This window comes from Pantherophis guttatus, chromosome 4, assembly GCF_059756535.1.
Source record: "Pantherophis guttatus breed Tessera chromosome 4, ASM5975653v1, whole genome shotgun sequence".
Classification (NCBI taxonomy): domain Eukaryota; kingdom Metazoa; phylum Chordata; class Lepidosauria; order Squamata; family Colubridae; genus Pantherophis; species Pantherophis guttatus.
In genome coordinates, this window is record NC_142066.1 from 53,365,482 (window position 1) to 53,388,002 (window position 22,521).

General features: G+C 38.9%; 1 protein-coding gene across 6 annotated transcripts in view; it reads left to right on the top strand.

Moving 5' to 3' along the window:
- FBXL20 (F-box and leucine rich repeat protein 20) overlaps window positions 1-22,521 on the top strand; it is a 70,487-nt gene that overhangs the window by 21,188 nt on the left and 26,778 nt on the right. For 3 of the 6 annotated variants that reach the window (XM_034415864.3, XM_034415865.3, XM_034415863.3), the window contains 5 exons: window positions 15,735-15,789; window positions 18,123-18,197; window positions 19,551-19,645; window positions 21,383-21,451; window positions 22,255-22,350. In XM_034415864.3, the coding sequence (XP_034271755.1) occupies window positions 15,735-15,789; window positions 18,123-18,197; window positions 19,551-19,645; window positions 21,383-21,451; window positions 22,255-22,350 (390 nt within the window). Of the gene's footprint in view, window positions 1-4,780; window positions 5,008-15,734; window positions 15,790-18,122; window positions 18,198-19,550; window positions 19,646-21,382; window positions 21,452-22,254; window positions 22,351-22,521 lie in introns of all 6 variants that reach the window. The other 3 variants (XM_087892201.1, XM_087892202.1, XM_087892203.1) reach the window with 2 other exon arrangements.

Here is a 22,521-nt window from a genome sequence, read left to right on the forward strand (position 1 = left end):
CAATGATCTTCAAGCTATTCTTTAACATGCTCAGCTATCTATGTCCAGATTCAAATTTGCTCCCAATAGACTATATTAGCCTTTTCTACCGTTTAGAGAAAAGAGAAAGTGTTCCATATTTGGAAAGGGTGTAGAAAACTACTGTTGAGGATATAATCTTCTCTGTTCTCTGTTCACAATTGCAGCATTGTAGATCTCATCCTAGAGGAAAATCCACAGCGTTTAGGTTGATTTTAGCATTCCAGTTTAAGCTTTGTGGAAAGAAATGTTTGATCTTAGTTTTTGTTTTTGTTGCCTGTAACTGTTCATCCATTCTCATGCTTTCAAACTCCAGCATTATGGTAATCTAAATAAGGAAAGGGAAGGTAAAATTTGCCTTAAAAATATAATGTTTATCATTTAAGACAGAAAGAAAGAAGTAGCATTTTTTTCTTATTTTATTTCTAAATGTCACTTTGAATCAGTACCCAGTAAAAACCTTCAAGTAAAAAAAAGGTTGGGTATTTTAATTATTAAGCTTTGAGCGGAAGAATACAAGAAGTAAATCTAGGTTTTAAGATATTTCAGGCAAGGATTTCCTTTCAAGACAAGACTTTGTCACCTCTCTCTGGATTTCCCCTCTTGATTAAAAAATAAGCTAAGGAGCTATTTCATTGCATTCATATCAGGAAATTAGACCAGGTCCTTTTGTTTTTTGCATTAGTATATATTTTTTCTGCTTCTTTCTTCTACACCTAGTATTTTTTCTTGCTTCTTAAGATGAACTTTTTTCTGTTTTACCATGAACTCAGCTTCTGCTTTTTTGTGATTTACTTTGTTCCCATTCCCATAATTTTTCTCTCCGTTTCCTCTCTGTCAGTTTACTTTTTCTCCATATTAGTTTGTATTTAAATCATTCCCTTTGCTGCCTTTATAGACTCATTTATTTTATTGCTCCTTATCCTAACAATACTTCCAATCAAATTCTAGTTTCTTCCTGACAAATAATTCCAAGGTAAAAGTCACTATTCTGATGTCTTACTCCTTCCTTTCATTAATTTCCAAGGGCTTCCTAAAAGAACCAATTTTATGAGTTTTTCTAAATCACAGTGTGGTGAAGCTATGTGGAATACAGGCAAAGTGTTGTTCCAAAGAACTGTAGGCATCAGTTGAGAGTAACTCTTCATGATCTTATTAGATAGCAGTTACAATTGGGGGTAGATAGTCGATACCTGGGTCTTGAGCTGTGTAGAATTTTGAAGATGAAAATCAGAAAATTAAATTGCACTCAGAAATCAGCTGGTAACTGGACAGCACAATTAAATGTAATGCTGTTATATGGGTGAAAGGATATGCCTAAAACTTCTCAAAGTGTTTTGTTCTAGATGAGCTTCTGAATCATTTCAAAAGGCAACCCCATCTATGTAGTAATCCAAATAGTGACCAAGGCTTGAATGTTTGTTAGTAGGATCATAATTGGCATACGGTAGAATTTGCAAAGGCTCTTTTAGTCACATCAGTACTGAGCAAGAGATATGAGTCAAAAGGGCCCACATATTATGAACCAGTTTGGTATGGGACCATGCATCCATCCAGAATTAGAAGTGGGATTTTCCTGTAATTGGATGGTTCCAAAGCCAGACCCTCTATCATTCTAGGATTGGGCCTAAATATATTATTCCTCATCCAAACCCAAACAGCTTCCAGGCACTGGAACAGCCTCTTGATTTCACTTGTTCATATAAGTTGATTATTTTTGTTATAACTTCATATTCATGTCCAAAGATATTTGTCTTTAGAAGAGAAAATCATAATTTTTAGAAATCTTATGGATCTTCAAGGCACTTACAATGTGTAATCATTTTCATCTCCCATACACTACCTGACAAAGAGTTTTGTGTAGTCATAACAAAATAAGGGATTTTCAAAAAAATTTCAAGCTACAGAATCTGTTGGTTAAAAATAAATTCCTGGAAATCCTGATCCAGAGCCAAAGCTGTAGTGCTAGAAAATTGGCCGTTTGCTTATAATCTTAGAATACAGTTTGAAAAATCTCAGTCTAAAGGACCATACTAAAAATTGCACTGTATGGCAATAGGAAATCATCCAAATCAGTTCTGTCACATAATTTTTTTTTTGCTGTCTGATGCCAAGATCTGCCAGTGGAATAGTGAGATACCAAGGGTTAGGCCAGGTTGAGAGTAATTCTAAGCAATTTACAACACTTTAAATCCTGTAGAATCTCCAGAAGAACAATCTCCTCTTCTGGACTGGATAAGGAGATCAGCAGAGATTTAGCTAGACTAACGATAGCTCATCCTCAGCAGATGGCAGCACCTAGCGAACTTTGCTGCTCTTAGAAAAGTTGAACATGGTCAGACCTGATTAGCAGAGACATCTGTGTATCCCATAGTTTGAATCACACTCATTTCTATTGTTAAATTTACAGTACTGTTGTAAGCCCAGGTCTGTTCATTAGAACTAGGGATCAACAGTCTGTTTCTAATAATTATCACATATTTACTCATGTCCATTCTGATTAGCTTCCATATTATTATTATTATTTTTAAAGAAATGCATACAAAATATGTCAGAAAATGTTAATCAGTCTGTAAGATACTGATTTATTAATGTAAAGATAATAATAATTTTAGTAAATTTGATGTTTTCTTTCATTTTCATTCATCCAGACTTGAAGTAATCAGGATCACATGTCTCTTTAAGACTATCCCTTTAAAATCCATTTTTTCAACCTCAGATAAGATTCTCACAAATCTATAGTAGATGACGATATCTAGTTTAACACAAAAGCAGAATAGCAAATTAGATAGCATACATTCTACTGATCAGTCTATAATTTTTTGTGATTCCAGTCTAGTAATGTTACTGCAGACTTTCTGGTTATACCAGTTTTACATTCTCATTAATTACTCAGCATAGGCAGTTTCTTTAGGATGAATAATAGAGAGTAGCAGTTTTCATTTTTTAAAATGTGAGCAATAGATTCTAATGTGAGATCTAGGAGCTGATTAGCAAAATGTTACAAATCCATTAGGTCTGACTCTTGGTAAAGTAGTCAGCAAAAGTCTATTTCACATTATGGAATTAAGGAACTAATTTAAACTGATTTGTCACTGTGCCTTATCTACTTAAAGAGCAGCATATAGGTTGCCTTTACTTGCTATAGAGCAGAATATTTAGTATTTAAAACTAGCTTGCTTATTGACTATCATAACATGTATATTTCTATTATATGTCATTGTTTCTGGCTTTTGAAATGTGCTTTTCTTAGTGTTTTGAAATGTCTCATTTTCTTAGCATTGTAGCATGAATATTAAAAATATATATTAATAGGACTCTGCTTTCTAGAACATATTGTTAAGTTGATAGAGTTCATTTGTTTGAGATGTGGAAAATAAAATAGTCATGATGCAAATCAAACACTTAGAGCTTAATCTTCTAGAGCAGGGGTGTCAAACTGCCGGCCCACGGGCTGGATGCGTCTCACACAGGCCACTCCTGCCTCAGCTCTGTAAAAGAGGAAAACATCACGTGATGGCAATGTGATACCGCGAGCTTTACATCCATGCTCTAGAGAGGTGCTTTTAAGATTACATATATAATATAACTTACCTGAAAATCTCTATTGCTGTTTATTTAATTTAGAAATTAAATCACAATGGATTCAGCCTTGCAGATCACCCAAAACCATCTATTTGCCTATGAATCTTAATATACTTTGGATCTTTGTGTTAACCTTGATCAGCTGTCTGTTACATTTTTAAAATTATTACATAAGTTATGGTCTTAATAAACTGGTTGGCTGTGACAGCTGATGAATTTATTATTGCATTGTCCTTTGTCTTTCCATATGAAAGGCAATTTTATACATGAACTCTAATGTTGTACCTCACACAAAATCCATCTAGTCTAGTACTTTGCTTTCCCAACAGACAACCAGATGTTTCTGTGAAGCAATAAAGAAATGTTTTTTAAAATAATAATTATTATAGTAGCCTTAGAGATTTTTTACATTTAGCAATTTTTTCTGTATGTCATAGGACTTGGAAGGAGGATAACATACTGTATCTTGCTGTCAATTCTGAAAATAACTAAGCATTTAGTGCAGTGGTGGCGAACCTATGGCACGCGTGCCAGAGGTGGTACACAGAACCCTCTCTGTGGGCACATGCACCGTCACCTCAGCCTATCTCCATTGCGTTTCTCGCCATCGTTTGCAGGGAAACAAAAGATTGTGGGACTAAAAAAAAAGTTCACTCACTCAATTCTAACTTCTCGTGAAAGAAAAAGATCTTGCGAAGTTGGAATTGATTGAGTGAACTCAAACTTTTGTTTCCCTGCACACGATGGCGAGAAATGTGACAGAGAAATGCAACAAAACTGGAAATCAGGTAGGCAAAGAAATTATTGGGGGATGCGAGGGCTGGGTGGGGCAAGCTCTGTGGCGCTGCAATGGCGAAACAAGCAATAGAGCAGCCCTTTCTTCTACCTGCTGCTTCTCCTGCTTGGGGAAAGTGAGGGCATCTGGGCGGCGGTGATGGGTGGGGAAAGCTCCGTGGCGTGGCGCTGCAATGGCAAAATGGCAATGGAGCAGCTGGTAGGAGGTAAGGAGGCCGCTTTCCCTCTCTATTCCCTGCTCCTCCTCCTTCCCTCGTGCTGGCTGCTCCATTTCCTGTTTCTACATTGCAGTGCCCAGGATCCACTTTGATAGCGGGGGTTGGGGGGGGAGATAATTTGCCTGGCCAAACTAACCCCACAGTCTCCCCTACATTTGGCTCAGCTTTGATCAGGTCAGTCAGTGGCTCCGTCGACGACGAACAAAACGCCTCCTCCTGCCGCCAAGCGCGCTCAGCCGTGTGTGGCCTTTCCTTCAACTTTCCCTCATGGATTGCGGTAGACAAAAAAACAACGAAACCGCCTGCTAATAGCCAAGGCCACCCTCACAAGCAACAGCCGTGGTGGTGACCGCAGCAGAGCATAGGGCGGAGAAGCAAAGAGTATAAATTGGTAACTACCCATGTTGTACTTTTCAGTCCTAGACAATCATATATTTGCAGAGTCCTTGGGAGAAAGGTATTGGGGAGGGGGGTGGCGGAATAAGCATATTTCTTTATTGTAACCACTCATCGGACAAAGAAGCAGAGGAAAAAAAACTATCCTGTTTCCATACAGTGGATTCAAAGCATCCCTAACCTTGTCTTTTCCTGGAAGATACAGGCCATGTGATAATAGCTTTGCCCTCCATTTCTTGTTTTGAATTTCCTGTCCAAAGGTAATTGGATTTTTTGGCTTGTAACCAAAGGTATGTAGACTCAGACAATCCCTACTTCTGTCCCGGACAGGACATTTTATGGTGATACAGTTTTCTTCCAGATAAATAATTGATGGGTATTTAGTTATGAGGAAGGCGATGTCTCTTTCAATAATAGAAATTAAAACTATTTTATTTTAACAAGAAAAGAAGTAAAAATATACAGAGAAAATTGGGATAAGAAAATGAAGAGAAAAACCAAGAAATGATATTACAAAAGTTTTTCTTTTTATTGTAGCTATAAATATAATATTTCAAAAGCAGAAAAAAATGAAGGGGCATAAAAGTGCATTTATCACGTTTTTCTTAGAACAATTAGCTGAATTCTGCCTTGTTTATCATTATTTTAGGTAGTAAAACCTCAGTATTCAGGTTAAATTGCTGTGTTGGCACTTTGCGATAAATAAGTGGGTTTTGGGTTGTAGTTTGGGCACCCGGTCTCTAAAAGATAATTAGTGTATTCTTCTGATTTAGTGTATTCTTTGAGTTACATTTTGCATCTGAATATAGGCCTGTTCCTTATGCAAGCATTTCTGAGTTTAACACCAACAAACTACTGGCCTATAGATGTTTTTAAAAAAGCAGCCTAGATAGTGCTATGCTATCTAGATGTTGAGTATTTGATTTTATAATCAAATTCTCACGAAAGTCTTCATTTTTTTTTCTGTCCAAAAATTAATTATTGTTTTTTTTATAATTAATCCAGTTACCCTTAAATCTATTCTCCCTGATGTCAGCCCATTTTATCACCACATTTCTACAATAGGTGGAGGATTTGGAAAAGGATTTAGAACCAGGGCCTCAATAGTATAGTATGTAGCAACCTACTGTAGAACCTTTGCCTTTTGGAGTGGGGTGTTTTGGTTTTTTTGGGGAGGGGTGTAGAAAGCTATACATTTGATACTACAATAGAGAATATTTTCAGAAATGCATCTCTTATGGAAATGAAATGAAGACTGGCTCTCAAACATCTTCATTTTAAAATTATGAAGCAAGCTATAACTCATGAAAATATTTTCCCCAACAAATTAGTTAGTTTGGAAAGTACAGTACTGCAAAACCTTTCTGCAGATCAAATCAACTTTGACTTTGGGAACACTTCTTGACAAACTTAACGGTATGCCTTCTGGATTCTGTGTTTTTGAGAACTTATATGAAGCATAAATTGCTTTGAGTATTGGAAGCTTCTTGCATGCAAGCTGTGAAAATTTATTAATGCAAATTAGCACATGAGATTTTGAAAGAGAGCTTTATCCAGAGGATTGATTGCCTTATAAGTAAGCTTCAGTTTCTACAAGACAAAGACTGGTGTGTTTTCATACAGAATTATTGCATAAGTAGTTGTTTCTGGTTTTTTTTAATAGCAAAGAATGTCTTGGCATTTCATGTATGGGGGTGTCAAGCAAAAAACATTACATTTTTCTCTATTCATTTGCAATAGGTGTTCAGTGGGTAATTTCCAATTTTGATGACTTAGGAATCTTTTGATGATTTTGGTTTTAATAATTAGGAATCTTTCCCTGGGCCTGACACTGAAAGCTTGTCTGCCTCTTCTCATTGCCAGTTTGACATCCATTAGAAAGCCAAGAAAACAGATGAATGAAGTAGAAATATTAGTATCTGTTTAACATCTTCTTTCTTTTACACATTAGTGGCAAATACATACTTCTGATAGATATGAGAAAGTATGAATAATAGTACTAGCAGTGAATTGGTACTGTTCTAGAGTATAACTAGAATCTCACTGATATGCTGTGGTGTCATATGCATTACATAACATAAAGTCAGATTGTGATTTATTAAACTTTAGTTGGTCATGATATCTAAATCCATTCTGTAAAGATATTGTAGTTGATTTTCCGGGAACAGACTACAGTTAGTTAAAAGCTAACTAATGTTTATAGTTTCATATATCCAAAAACAATATTTTAGATAATTCTGATTTGGTTTTATGCTTCACTAGAAAATAGGAGGCAAAAGTAGTTAAAAACTGAAAGTGCTCTAAAGATTTTACCTTTCTTGGTGCTTTTCCTGAACTAAGCCTTCTGCTGCAATGCAACTTAGCAATAGGAATCTGTCCAGATGCCTTCCTTCTAAAAGCAGAGTAACTAGTGTCAGAGCTGCTACTAGAATAGAAGATTTAAAGAAACCAACATAGAGTTAATAGAACTTTATGTTCAAATCACCATTTTACTATCTGCAGATAATTTTGTCTTTTACAATCTCAGCAGTATAGATATTGCTGAATGACAATAGAATTTGTTGCTTAACATTAGAATCTTGATAAAACATTTCTTTCAAGGGATATTTTAAGAAGAACTACCAAGTTCTGACCAATTAATGACCATAGAAAATTATCTGCTATTGTTTGCTTCTCCAGTTCTCCCAGAAGACTAATGTACTTTTAGTAAAAGCTAAGATTTTTACACTTTGACATGCCAGACATTAACTAGAAATTAATAACTTTTATTCTTTCCCAGGACATCACCCTCCTATTTTCTTCTGAGAAGAAAAAAAATGAAAATTTAAAATGCACTGAACTTGGTGAAAATTATTATAGTTCTTTTGAAACTTTATTTTTTCTGAAGACATAGTTATATTTTATATATACTGTACATAAATACTTCTATCACCATGATCAGTCTTTAATTTAGACAGAGAATTTCCTGACATTTCCTTCACTAGCATCTGCATTCCAAGGCATTCTATAACTATGTGGTCCCAGAGTCTTAGGCTAAGTACTGAAGCATAGAGATGGGAACTGGCATTTTAATGATTCTAGATTCTATGTAATAAGGATTCCAAAATTAATTGTAGAATGAAGTTGTGGCAACCTAAATTAGAAATGTTCTTGAAAGATTTCTATTGTATGATGAAAATGAATGCCTTGTGTAGAATCATGAATGATGAATATAAACCACAACGATTTATAAATCCACAGTAAGCCAAAGTGAAACAAACCACATTAAAGCTTAAAACAATGTGTGAATCTAACTACAGATTATTTCTGAAGGAAGCATTATATTTTGAAAGAAATATGCTATAAGATTTAAAAACTTTTTTCCCTTATACATTAAGATTTCCCCCTTACTCATCTTCAAAAATATTCTCCTTCTGTACTGATATCACAGTAGATATTTATAATATCTCTTGTTGGTATTGAGTGGGCAATTCTTCCTGACGGAATAAAGTTTTGTTCAGAAAGTTATTATCCAAATTCATTAAATTGCATGTGATACCTCTTTCTTCTTTGGGTTTTCTATTTGCTCTCAAATTTCCGGCAATATATATTCCACCAGTGGGTCTGATACAAAGATATGGTGACATAGATATATTGGCTAAATACCTGGAGACTATGAAGATGTCCAAATAGTTTATTTATTAATTAAACTTATATGTAGCCCATTTCACTATTAAGCAACTTTGTTGTTCAGATTTGTTTTAAGATAAGGTTGCTAACATTTCTTAGTTATAGTGATCAGTCTGCCCATAAGGAAAGCAAGATATTCTTTGGGTCCATGACAATAGCTGTCAATCTTTTGCAAAGAATATGATTTGGGTTCCACATCTGAACATTTTGTCCAGAATTATTTGATGGTTGAATTCACATTGTTTTAACCCTTAATGTGGCTTGTTTCACTGTGGTTTACTGTGGATTCATAAAATGTTGTGTTTTATATGCCATCATTTTGTTATGTTAAGCAAACTAAACTTCAATAAATCAAGTTAAGCTGTGGTTTTGTGTGAAGTGTGAACCTATGGCTTAATAATGGAGAGGAAGCGTCTGTTGTAGAATGAGACCACTCACCGCAACCAACTTGCCACAGCCCGTGATCAACTCACCATGGCCAACTTGCCATTGCCAACTTACCTTGGGATAAATTGCTGCGGAACAATTCAATAATTCAATTTAATTATTTAAATTAAAACATTATTTTAATATTTGTCATTCACATTTCATTTTGTTCCTCCTTTGAAATCCTTTCTTTAATTATTCTATTCCACCATTTCTTCAACACTATGAAGCATTATATAAGTCTAAGTGCTATTGTTTTTGCTATTAGTGTAACTCTTGTCCTGCAGCCAGTTGGCCATGGCGAGTTGTCCTAGAACCCTTCTATTGTGAGGGAGAAATGGTTTAAATTAGACCTGTGTTACTCTGTCTGAATTTAACAGTGTAACTATTTTAATACTGTGCTCTCAATTTAAACAATTATAGAGGAGCAAAAGGGAGAGTGTGATCTTTAATTTTTAAAATTCATCAAATAAAATATGACTCTAGGTTTTACTTTTACTTCCAGACAATGCTCATACCAGAGCTTCAGCAAAAACCTAAATTAACCTAACCCTTCTTAACTACCAGTATAAAACCCAGATCTATATCCAGATTTATTTATTTATTTATTTATTTATTTATTTATTTATTTATTTATTTATTTATTTATTTATTTATTTTTCAAATTTATATACCGCCCTTCTCCCGAAGAACTCAGGGCAGTGTACAGCCAAAGTAAAAACATAAATACAAACATTAAAACCAATTTAAAAAGATATATATATGTTTGGCCCCAAAATTAAAAGAACAATAACAAAACTATTAAAAACATTTTTAAAAAAGTGTTAAGCCAGCCCGGCTTGCTGAAAAAGAAAGGTCTTCAGAGCACGGCGGAAGGCACCGAGGTCTTGAATTCTTCGTATCTCTGGGGGCAGTTGATTCCAGAGAGCAGGTGCCCCCACAGAGAAGGCCCTCCCCCTGGGGGCCACCAGTCTACATTGTTTGGCCGATGGCACCCTGAGGAGGCCCTCTCTGTGGGAGCACACAGGTCGGTGGGAGGCCATTGGTGGCAGTAGGCGGTTTCAAAGATATCCAGGTCCTATGCCATGGAGCGCTTTAAAGGTGATAACCAACACCTTGAAGCGCACCCGGAAAACCACTGGGAGCCAGTGCAGCTCACACAGGAGAGGTGTTATGTGGGAGCGCCATGCAGCTCCCATAACTACCCGCGCGGCCGCATTCTGGACCAGCTGGAGTCTCCAGGTGCTCTTCAAGGGGAGCCCCATGTAGAGAGCATTGTTGTAGTCCAGGTGAGAGGTGACGGGGGCATGAGTGACTGTGCACAAGGAATCCCGATCTAGGAAGGGCCGCAGCTGGTGGATCAGGTGAACCTGATAAAAGGTCTCCCTGGCTACAGCCGTCAGATGTTCCTCCAAGGACAGCTTGTGTATCCAGGAGGACGCCCGAGTTGCGAGCCCTCTCCGTGGAGGCCAAGGACTCGCCCCCAATAGTCAGTGATTGAGTCATGCCGGAAACCACAGCCACTCAGTCTTGGATGGGTTGAGCCTGAGCCTGTTCCTCCCCATCCAGATCCGCACGGCCTCCAGGCACCCGGACATCACTTCAAGGGCATCATTGGGGTGGTCCAGGGTGGAGATATATAGCTGGGTGTCGTCAGCGTACTGGTGGTACTTCACCCCGAAGCCACGGATGATCTCACCTCAGGGGCGAGAGAACCGACCCCTGAGGCACCCCGCATATGAGGCGTCTCGAGGTCGACCTCTGCCCCCCTGCCAACACAAACTGCGACCGGTCCAAGAGAAAGGAGGAGAACCACCATAACACGGTGCCCCCATCCCCAACTCTTCCAACCGGCGCAGCATGATATAATGGTCGATGGTATCAAAATCCGCTGAGAGGTCTAACAGGACCAGAACAGAAGAGCAACCCCTGTCCTGAGCCCTCCAGAGATCATTTACCAATGCGACCAATGCCGTTTCCATGCTGTACCCGGGCCTGAAGCCCGACTGGAATGGATGTAGATAAGACGTTTCCTCCAGGTATTGTGGAAACTGTCGTGCGACCACACTCTCAACAACCTTCACCACAAAGCGAAGGTTGGAGACGGGACGGTAGTTGGCTAATACTGCCGGGTCTAGGGAAGGCTTCTTGAGGAGAGGCCTCACCACCGCCTCTTTCAAGGCCGTGGGGAGGTAACCCTCACTCAATGAAGCGTTGATAATTCTCTGGAGCCAGTCTCGTGTAACTTCCCGGGAAGCCAGTACTAACCAGGAGGGACACGGGTCCAGCAAACATGTGGCCACACTAAGTCTCCCCAAAGTCCTGTCCACGTCATCAGGGGTCACAGAGTCAAACTCTTCCCAGATAACAGTCTCAAAACTATTCCTCGCCACCTTGCCTGAATCTACACAGTCAGAGTCCAAATCCCCCCGGATCTGTGCGATTTTGTCATACAGATATTGTCCAAATTCCTCGGTCCTGCCTTCCAGGGGGTCCTCCCGCACTCCCGGATGTAACAAGGAGCGGGTCACCCTGAACAGGGCGGCTGGATGATTATCTGATGATGCAATAAGGGCGGAAAAATAATTAAAGTTTGCCACCTTTATCGCCACTAGATAGGTCTTAATATGCGACCTTACCAGTATTCGGTCAGATTCAACGAGACTGGCCCTCCAACCACTCTCTAGGTGTCTTTTCTGGTGCTTCATCTCCCTTAGCTCCTCGGTAAACCATGGAGCCCCACGGGATCAGCACCAGGTCAGAGGCCGCAAAGGCACGACTCGATCTAAAGCCACCCCAGCCACCCGATCCCAGGCAGCTAACAGGTCATTGACCGAGTCATGTGCCAGGTGCTCAGGAAATGGCCCAAGCTCCGTCTGGAACCTATCCGGATCCATCAGGCGCCTGGGGCGGACCCACCTTATTGGTTCCGCCTCCCTGCGGCGGGGTGTAGCGGTTCGAAGGTCCAGGCGAAGGACGAGTGATCTGTCCATGATAAGGGTTCCATCTCTATATCCCCTATAAGAAGACCATCCAACCACTGGCCAGAGACAAAAATCAAGTCCAGAATGTGTCCCCCCGTGAGTGGGGCCATGAACTAACTGGGTCAGGTCCATGGCCGTCATGGAAGCCATGAACTCCTGGGCCATCTCGGACGTTTCACCAACGGGCAAGTTGAAATCACCCATGATCATAAGCCCAGGTGTATCAACTGCCACCGTGGCTATCATGTCGAGTAGCTCGGGTAGGGCCGTTGCCACACGGCAGGGAGCCAGGTATGTTAGCAACAAGCCCATCTGAACCCCCTGACCCCACCTCACAAAGAGGGACTCACATCCGACAATCTGTGACACAGTGGTCTCCCTCAGACCAAGACCTTCTTTAATAATAACCGCCACCCCCCCCCCGCCCCTACCCTGGGCCCTCGGCTGATGGAATGCTCTGAAGTCTGGTGGGCACATCTCAACCAGATGGACCCCTCTCTCCAGGCCCAACCAGATCTCCGTAATACCCGCCAGGTCCGCTCCCCACTCCTGTATGAGATCATAGATTATTATTTACCATGGACCTGGCGTTGCACAGCATCAGCCGAAGGCCCAGGTCCTGAGTATCTGTGCAACCTAGTACCCGAGAGGAGCATTGGGGACCGGGGTGCGCAGTTGCTCTCAAACAGCGAGTGCGCACCCCCAGCTCATGATATGGCCCCCTGCTCCTGCCATATCTGCCCCTCCCATCCACCGTGCTGATAGTACAACACTCATTAGGATGGCCCTCCACCACCTCCCCAGCTCCTCGTCCTGCACTCTCCAAACCATTACCTTGTGCTGGGCTTGGTTTTGACCTTGGTGGATTACCCCCCCCATCCCCCTTGGTCGCCCTCCCGGTTCCCCTTAAAAAATCATTAAAAACCCTAATTAAAAAACCCCTCAATCCCCGCTTTAGAACATGCCACCTCTCGGGACTCCTTGAGGTAGGCCCGTCCTTGAGGTAGGCCTTCGATAGAGTGGAAGGCCACCGCCGCGAGAGGGGAGCATCTTGCAGCGCAAGTAGATCCGCCGATTTGTAAGTCATATAAGTGTGACGAGGTAGGACAGAGTAACTGGGTGTCAGCGATGGTCCTAGGGGTGGGAGATAGCAATACGGTTGGATATGAGCAAAGCTGGGGCCCCTCCCTCTCTCACAGCGATGGGGCGTCCAGATCAAATAGCTGCAGTGCAGGCAGATGGCCACAGCAGCTGGATGACATAAAGCCAACAGAGTTCAACTCCTTTCCTGAAGATGGAGCAGCAGCCATTGTCCAGGACTCTCAGCTTCTCCCTCCAAACCTGCAATCTCCCTTCCCCCGAGCCAAGGCGGAAATCGGGAGGCAGGGATAGAACGACCAGTAGCAAAGAGGAGATAAGGATCAAACGGCAATTAGTCCAAGGAGGGTGATAGTAAAGTCCCAGAGTCAGAGGTAATGACAAAAATGACCCGACCACAAATAGAGAGTCCAGGCAGCAACAGGGGAAGGCCATTTCATAAGATGGAGAGTGAATCCAAGGAGGAGACCAGATGGCTATTCATCAATCCCCCTCTATTACTTCAACCACCTTTCGATTTTCCGGACCAATTCCCCCCCGAAATCATTTTCAGGCAGACTCTGCCATGCTCTTCCCAGGTTCAGGGCCATTTAGGGGGATTTTCAAGCCTCAGCTAACAGCTGGGCCATACACCCCCGATCCTCAAGTCTGGGCTAAATGACCATTTGATGCGGCCTAAGAACCTCCGGGCGCCGATTTCAACGCCATCAGCTTCCCGCACCCACCTCCAGCAGCCGATCACTTTTCCGGCCGCCATAGCATCATAGGGGGCTTGGGTCACTGAAGACGTTTCCCTTGGCTCCCTCGGCTCTCCATCTGGCTTTCTCGACCCCCTTAGCTCCTTCACCTCCTTTGGTCGGGCCGCAGAATAGATCTCCAGGGCGTTGCGGCTGCAGAGTCATCCTGGAGGTCGCAGCCGCCCTCCTCAAAGCGCTCCGATCGCAACTCCTCATCACGGCTCTGCCCTCCACAAGCCGATCCCAACCAGGGATGGCTCATCCGAACCGCCAGACCTTCGGCATGCCGAATGTGGGGCCCAAGATCGCTAAATTGGCCTCCAACGTTCCCAAAGTCCTCCGTTCCCTCATCGGCCTCACCAGCGAGCCCCTTGGAGGTCCGCCATCTTGCGCATGCACAGAGAATTCTTATATAGATCTTATATAAATCTTATATAGATCTATATCTATATACTTGGTCTAATACATTCTATCTTCCATTCAATAGGAAATGTCAATTAAAAATCTCAGATGTTAGAACTATGTTGAATTAAGATTCTCAATGGCTGCGTATGGACTTCAGTGTCCTAAAGAATACCTTACTAATTGTCAAATATTCTTCAAAATCAAGATCTTTTTGAAAAGCTATATTTTAATTGCATCATAATTGCACCATAATGAAACGATATCAAGAGGCAATTTTTACTTGCCATCATATTTTACTTGCCATCATATTTTAAAACAATGTTTTGTTATGTATTTTGTGATTTAATCTTTGGTTAATTCGATTTTGTTTTTAGTAATATGGTAGTTTTTGTTTTGAGATTCCAAATAATACAACTTTTTGAACTGATAGATGTCACATTTATAATGCAGACATTGTAATTTAGATTGCTTCTTTCAGTAGTTTTAATCTTTGTCTCCACCACTTCATTTAACTAATTTCACTAATTTTAATAATTACTAATTTTGGTTTGTGGATTTAAATTGCAAAGAATGCAAAGAATGCAGAAGCAGAAGATGTAATTCTCCAGCTAACCAAAAGTTAGGCACATGATCCAGTTGCATTACCTTAAGTCAGGGGTGAAATCTAAAATTTGTTACTACCGGTTCTGTGGGCATGGCTTGGTGGGGTGTGTGTGTGTGTGTGTAATGGGTGGGCATGGCCAACTTTTTTTTTTAACTTTTAAAAGCATTTTTTCTACAACCTCTTCAGCCGAAGAGGTTTTTAAAAGCTTCTGACGATCCCAGCTGAGCTGTGCGATCATCAGAGGGTTTTTTTTTTCTTTTAACAGCATTTTTTCTGCTGAAGAAGTTGTAGAAAAAATGCTTTTAAAAGTAAAAAAACAGCCTCTGATGATTGCGTGGCTCAGCTGTGCATGGGGGGGGCAGGGATTTTTGCTACCAGTTCTCCGAACCACCTGCCGCCATCGCTACCGAATCAGGTGATCCGGTCCGAACCGGGAACATTTCACCCCTGCTTTAAGCAATGAAATATATAATTGTAATTTTTTTCTCCACTATACCTCAATTATTCAATTATAAATAAATTAATAATATGCCTTGAGATAATATACAGAATAAACTATAAATTATTGTTGTAATAAACAATAATCCTGCTCAATTGTAACTTTACATAAGTGACCACTCACTTGACTAATTTTTTTTACTGATTAAATGTCACATTCTACTTTTAGTTCCTCAGAACTGAAGCCTGGACATTGAAACCAGGTTTCAAAACAAAACTCTTGGTAGATCTTGCTTAAGTCATTTTGCAGTACATTTATACATATACATTTAGTTATTTGTTTGTGTGTGTGTTTTAACAGAATATTCTCCTTTCTGGATGTGGTCACTCTATGCCGCTGTGCGCAGGTCTCCAGGGTAAGAATATTTGAATACTAGTACTGGTAAGGCTTTCTCTATTGGGTATCTCCAGGTTATTTCTTGAAACCCAGAAATCAGATCAAATCAAATCTTTAATATGATTATAGATCAGCATATGAAACCCAGGAATGTGTCAGCCTTAAGTAATATTCAATGTGAGCCCATTTTCTCCGACCCTCTCCACAGTTTTTGTATCAAAAATGTCCATTCATTTTGTTACTCTAACATCCAAAGTCTTATGTTGCTAGAAAATGGTGGGACTGCAGCTAATGCATTATCTTCATATTCGCAGGTCTTTGATAGCAACAGTTTTTGAGGGCATGGGTGGGAGAGGGCTAACAAAATGAATCTTATATAGGCGGTCCTCAACTTAAAACCAAAATTGGGGCCAGAATTTTCATTGCTAAGTCATGTAGTCATTAAGTGAGTCAAGCCCAGTTTTATAACATGTTTTCTGATGGTTCTTAAGTGAATTACCATGACTATTAAGCGAATCCAGCTTCTCCATTGGCTTTGCTTGACCAAGTAACCCCAGGATGCTGCAATCATTGTAAATACAGGCCAGTTGCCAAGCACCCAGATTCTGATCATGTGATGGTGTGGATGCTAAATCAAAAGTATGAGGACTAACTTTTTTTAGCACATCATAATTTTGATCATTAAACAAACGATTGTAAGTCAACTATTCATAGAGAATACAGTGAAATCTCTGTGAGCTATACTTTGCTCAATAATTAAATGCTTGTCTGGGAGAAAATGTCATAAGATGCTCAGACTCATATTTTGCTAAACATATCAGGAATAGAATTTTAAAACTGAAGATCATTACTGAGAACATTTTCCTATATTCCGGTATGGTTCATTTGTTTCATATAGAGGAAATCTTTTTTAATGGTGAACAGATTAGACCATGATCAGAATAGCACAGTTATTATAATTCACATTGTGAATTGGATAATGTGATTTAATAATCCTGGTTTATTCCATAGCACATTCTTATTACATGTCTATTACAAGTTTTCCAAATTTGCTACCCTCCAGATGTATTAGACTTTTTTTTTTTTAATTAGATTTATATGCCGCCCTTCTCCGGAGACTCAGGGCGGCTTACAATGCGTTAAGCAATAGCCTTCATACTTTTATATATTTATACAAAGTCAGCTTATTGCCCCCACAAACTGGGTCCTCAATTTATCTACCTTAGAAAGGATGGAAGGCTGAGTCAACCTTGAGCCTGGGGAGATTCGAACTTGCAATAATTGCAGACAGCTGAATGTTAATAACAGGCTTTTAGTCTGTTGAGCTATCCAGACTTCATTTCCCATAATTCCCAATGAGATTACAAAATGCTGAATGTGGATACAGTACTATGTTGAGACATTATCTGAACTTTTAGAGGCTTATTGCTCTGATTGCCCCATTTTTTTAAAAAAAAACCCAAAAAAGAAGTCAAATTAGTCAAAAGGTTGGAATATTACAGTCTAGGGCTCTGCATATCCTTTAGAATTTGTAGTCTGCAGTACCTGGTGCATGCATGCAGAGGCCAGTTGGAGCAGCTTCAAAAACAGCTGCACAAGCTTGAGAAAAGGCCCAACTGCTTTAATACATTCCAACTCTTCTGAAGGATTTGCACAACCTTGTTGGAATCAATCTGCACTGGGAGACATAATTGTGAAAAATAAGTTGATTAGAAACATTATTGCAAACACAATAAAGGCATTTAAAGGATTTCCCAAAGTATCAAATATAGGAACAGTGTGATCAAACAACATAGACATCTTTTTAAAAAGGGGGGAAGCAGATATATAATCTGCTCACTGATTAAATTAAAGATTCTTTGCAGCTCCATATATTTCATAAGGAAGCCTTTCTGCTGCTTTAAACATCTGGGCTTTAAATGATATTAACATCTGAATTAAGGTAGTCCAGGCAACTGTTGTATATTGTATTATTATATTCATTACACAGAGCCTTCACTCCTAAAACATAATGAGGCATTATTATTTGGGAAATGGAAGCGTGCAGGAGTCACTTGTGAGTTGTTCATGCATATATGCGTTCTCTGTAATTTCTGAATGTAAGATTTAAAATGGGTAGCTGCAGAAATATTTAACTCAAATCTGCATTGTTTAAACTGATACATGTTTAGACTGTTTGTGCTTGAATGTATTGGTTCTCATGAAGAAGTAACTTGGTGATAGTATTACTAGAGGTCAGAAGCTTTGGACTGGCTCAAATGAATAGAGTGGCTATATCTGCCTTCAGTTTTTCTATATTTAGAGGTATATATCTGACAATCTTTTTTCAACTTTCTGCCAATTTCATTTCAGGCATGGAATGTCCTAGCTTTGGATGGTAGCAATTGGCAACGCATTGACCTGTTTGATTTCCAAAGGGATATTGAGGTATAATTAAGTGACATGCAAAAGACTGTCTCTAGATAAACTAACTACTGTACTATCTCAGATTAGTAACAAACCATGTCATCTTTCAGATCTTCAAAGACAAATTATAAATTTTTACTCCTCATTCCAAAGAGCGTTTAAAGCTATAGTATGTTTTTAATAGAAAATGACATTGATTTATACTGTGAATGCTTATCTCTGTATGAATTTATTCAGTATCATCTGTGCACAAAGATTTATGTCCCTAACCTGAAAATATTAAAAAAAAGAATCAATTATCTGAGGGATGTAATAATCCTCTTGATTTCAACATTGTGCCTTATAATTATATGAGTATATCTTTTAGGTATTACTAGCATTGAACAACATGAGGTTACGCATCAACTATAGAGGTTTAGAGAATTATTAAAAGTCACCATATTAAAAGATGTTGGGTTTAGATTTTTAGAAAAGTAATGAAAAGTAGTAAGGAGGCCACTTGAGTGTTTGTTTGTTTGTTTGTTTGTTTGTTTGTTTGTTTGAAACGGTCGTCAGGCATTTCTCTTTATGCTGTTCTTTATGTGATAGCCAGTGCTGTAAGGAAAAACCTCAATAGGGAAAAAAAAATACAGAGGTTGCATGGACTTGAAAAGTAGTTGTGATTCTTTGCCCTTTATAAATATGTCTCACCGTTTTTATCAGTGTAGCCAAATTAACTAATTTCTGCCTATTTAGCACGCAAGTGTATGCTACTGAACAAAATCCCTCTGTTGTTTCCATCACAAACTGTAACAACATAGCCAAAGACAGCTTTCTCTAAGAGAACTAGCCCTACACACACACACACACACACACACACACACACACACACACACACACACACACCCCTCTACACCTCTATATAATCATATGACTGTGGAATGTATAATTATGTGGCTAAGTTAGCTGCATGGTCTTTTGCAGACACAAACTGAGAAAGAATATAGCATAATAAACAACATATGAGTTGGAGACAGCATACTAAATTATACTTTGTATTTACTCTTGAAAATATTCAGCTGATCAGTTTGCCACAGAAAAGTATCTTAGTGCCAAAAATGTAGCACTACAATATAAGCTTCAGCTTCTGTGAATTGATTCTAAAGACTCCTATTTATGAACCAAATAAATGCAGGTATTCCACAAAACATATCATTCCAAATATAATTTAAGTATAGAATAAATGCCCAGAGGTGAAGGAGGATAACAAGATGTGATAAAAATATATCAGATAGGAAAAGATGGTTTAAAGAAAAAAAAAAAGTTGTTTGCTGCATGTAAAATTAAGCAAGGGAATTAATTTAGAAGATTCTCTTCTTCGTCTTCTTCTTACAGGGGCGTGTAGTAGAGAATATTTCTAAAAGATGTGGAGGATTCCTTCGAAAGCTGAGTCTACGTGGATGCCTAGGTGTGGGAGACAACGCATTGAGGTAGAGAGGTTAACACAAATTATTTAACACCTATCTGAGAACTAGGCATGAGATGATAGGGCAGGTAGCTAATTTGAGGTACAAAAATTGAGGCGGCAGAATCCTGAAATATTTGATTTCTGCATTACCATAATTATCTGTAACATCAAACTAAAGTGTAACTTTGATGTTGTTTATAGAAGGGAAGCATTCTTTCTCGCTCCTATTTCCAGATCAGTCCTGCCCAATTTACTGAGGGGAAAGGCTTGGATTGATAAATTAAAACTCCTCATGGGTCCCAAAGAAATACTAAGAATGCCAATCAACTGTTCCATGATTAGTGGATTAGTGGAAAGGCTGGTACTAGCAGCAGCAGCAATACCAGTAAACCTTGGAGGTAGTTGGTAACATGTTTTTTGGGGGCACCCCTTTTAAAAAAATATTGGTAGGCTACACAAAGCTGTTTATAAGCCTGCTCTAGATGTTTCCTATCTCCGCACAACTCTTAAGCAGAAGATTTACTTCCACGCAGTACTATGCAGTAATGTAATGAAACTTGTAGAAGTCTGAGTAATGCACAACAAAACAGTTAGAAACAAATCTAAAGAAATATTGAGAACAATTAGATATAAATCTAAAACCAAAATTATGGGAGAATGAACTACATTCGGCACAAAAATACAGACTGGCTTCAGCTTTTATCTAGAAAAATGAATTTTGAGCATACTGAAATACTTGTTTTCATGGCCTGCCTATAGATATGCTTATGATTGAATGAGCATAGAATTCTCATCTTAGATTGAGAAACGTTAAATTCAGATTAAGTCATAGGCTGTCAGGTATAGCATTACAGGTAGTCCTTAACTTACAACCACAATTGAGCCCAACATTTATGTTACTAAGTGAGAAATTTGTTATGTGAGTTTTGCCCCATTTTACGACTTTTCTTGCCACATTTGTTAAACTTAACATTTGTTAAATTGCTAAATTAGTAACAAGGTTGTTAGGTGAATCTGATTTCCCCATTGATTTTGCTTGTCAGAAGGTCACAAAAGGGGATCACATGACTCCGGGACATTGTAGCTGTCATAAATGTGAGTCAGTTGTCAAGCATCCAAATGTAAATCATCTGATCATGAGGATGCTGTAATGGTCATAAGTCAAAAATGGTCATAAGTCACTTTTTTCAGTGCCGTTGTAACTTTGAACAGTCACTAAGGAACTGTTGTAAATTGAAGACTACCTGTACTGTTTCTGTCTGATGCGTCCTCAAGTCACTCCTGGTGAGATATACAATATCTATTCTAATGCTTAAGTAACTAAAATAAATACCTATCAGTCCAGTGATGCTTATTGCAGTAGAGCAGGGGTGGGAAATGATGGCCTGTGCTGGCCCAGGTATTCTGGGAGTTGAAGTTCACAAGTCATAAAGGGGCCATCATTCCCCACCTCTGCATTAGAGGTTGGCAAACATATTATTCAGAGGTTATATGATACATAACCTCTGAATTCCTATATTTGTGACATATAAAAATAGGGGCTCAACATTGATAGAAATTTTTAATAGAATTGTGTTTCATGAGGGGTTTTTTTGCTTCTTAAAAACTGGGTTTTCTTCCTAAATATTGTCAAGATACTACTTAAAGTTTATGTTGCTAGCTTTACTTTTCAGTGAATACGAGATTTTTAAAAAGTCAAATCACTGTGATAAAATCTTTCATTAAAAGTCTGAAAAAATGTATATTTCTTTACATGAAGGACTTTTGCACAAAACTGCAGAAATATTGAAGTGTTGAATCTAAATGGCTGCACCAAGATTACAGATGCGTAAGTGATCTTTGTTTTGGAGTTCTGAAATATTGCATTAGCTCTTTAAAATGTCAATCTTATAGCACTTAACTGAGAGTAAACTTCATTGGAAATTAGTCTGGTCTTCTGAGGAGACATATATAAGATTGCACTATGATTCCTCTCCCCAATGGGTCTTCCCTGTCCCCTTCCCCCGGTCCTTTTTTTGTTTGTTTGTTAGTTTGCTTAAATATGGTATTTTCATGTAATTGCTATATTTCTTATTTCATGATTAAAAAAAGAATGTTGGAATGGGATTAGAATAGATTAGTGGTGGGACTCATCTTAATCTCTTTACCGGTAACCTCATTCATCCATCCATTCATTCATTCATTCTTTCTTTCTTTTCCAATCTCTCCTCATTTCTCCTTCTCTACCAATTCTCAAGTCTCTCATCAAGCCTATCATGCCTGCCTTCCTCTTGATACAGTTCTCCACTTCCACAAACCACTCTCAACATCCAAAAACCTTCCAAAAAATTCCTTTTGCCAAACTCCTCCAGTGCGCCAACAACAAATTTGCATACACACTACTGCCATCTTTATATCTCAACTCAGTTTAGTGTCATTTACATTTAGTTGTAAATTTCCAGTGTTTTCAACCATTTCTATTTTTATTTCTTATCACAAGAAAATCATTGAAGAAGGTAAGATGGAATAGTGGCACAATATCTTAATTGCTAGAATTAGCTGTTGTCATCCATCTAAAAATGTCTCCAATGCTTTTTCCTACTTTTTAAAATAAAAACAAAATGAACCTGTGGGTATTCTATTTTCTTCCAGTACATGTACTAGCCTTAGTAAATTTTGCTCAAAGTTACGGCATCTTGATCTAGCTTCCTGCACATCAATAACCAACCTGTCATTGAAAGCACTGAGGTGAGTGTTCAGATTGTTCATAAAACTAACCACCTAAACTAGGTTAATAAAAGTAGACCCATAGTGATTGTCTCTTATTTAAATATGTCAGATGCCTTTGCAATGTATTTATTCTCTTCTCTGTCCAAAGTACTAATATAACTTGAAGGAATACATATGTGGTTCTTTTGT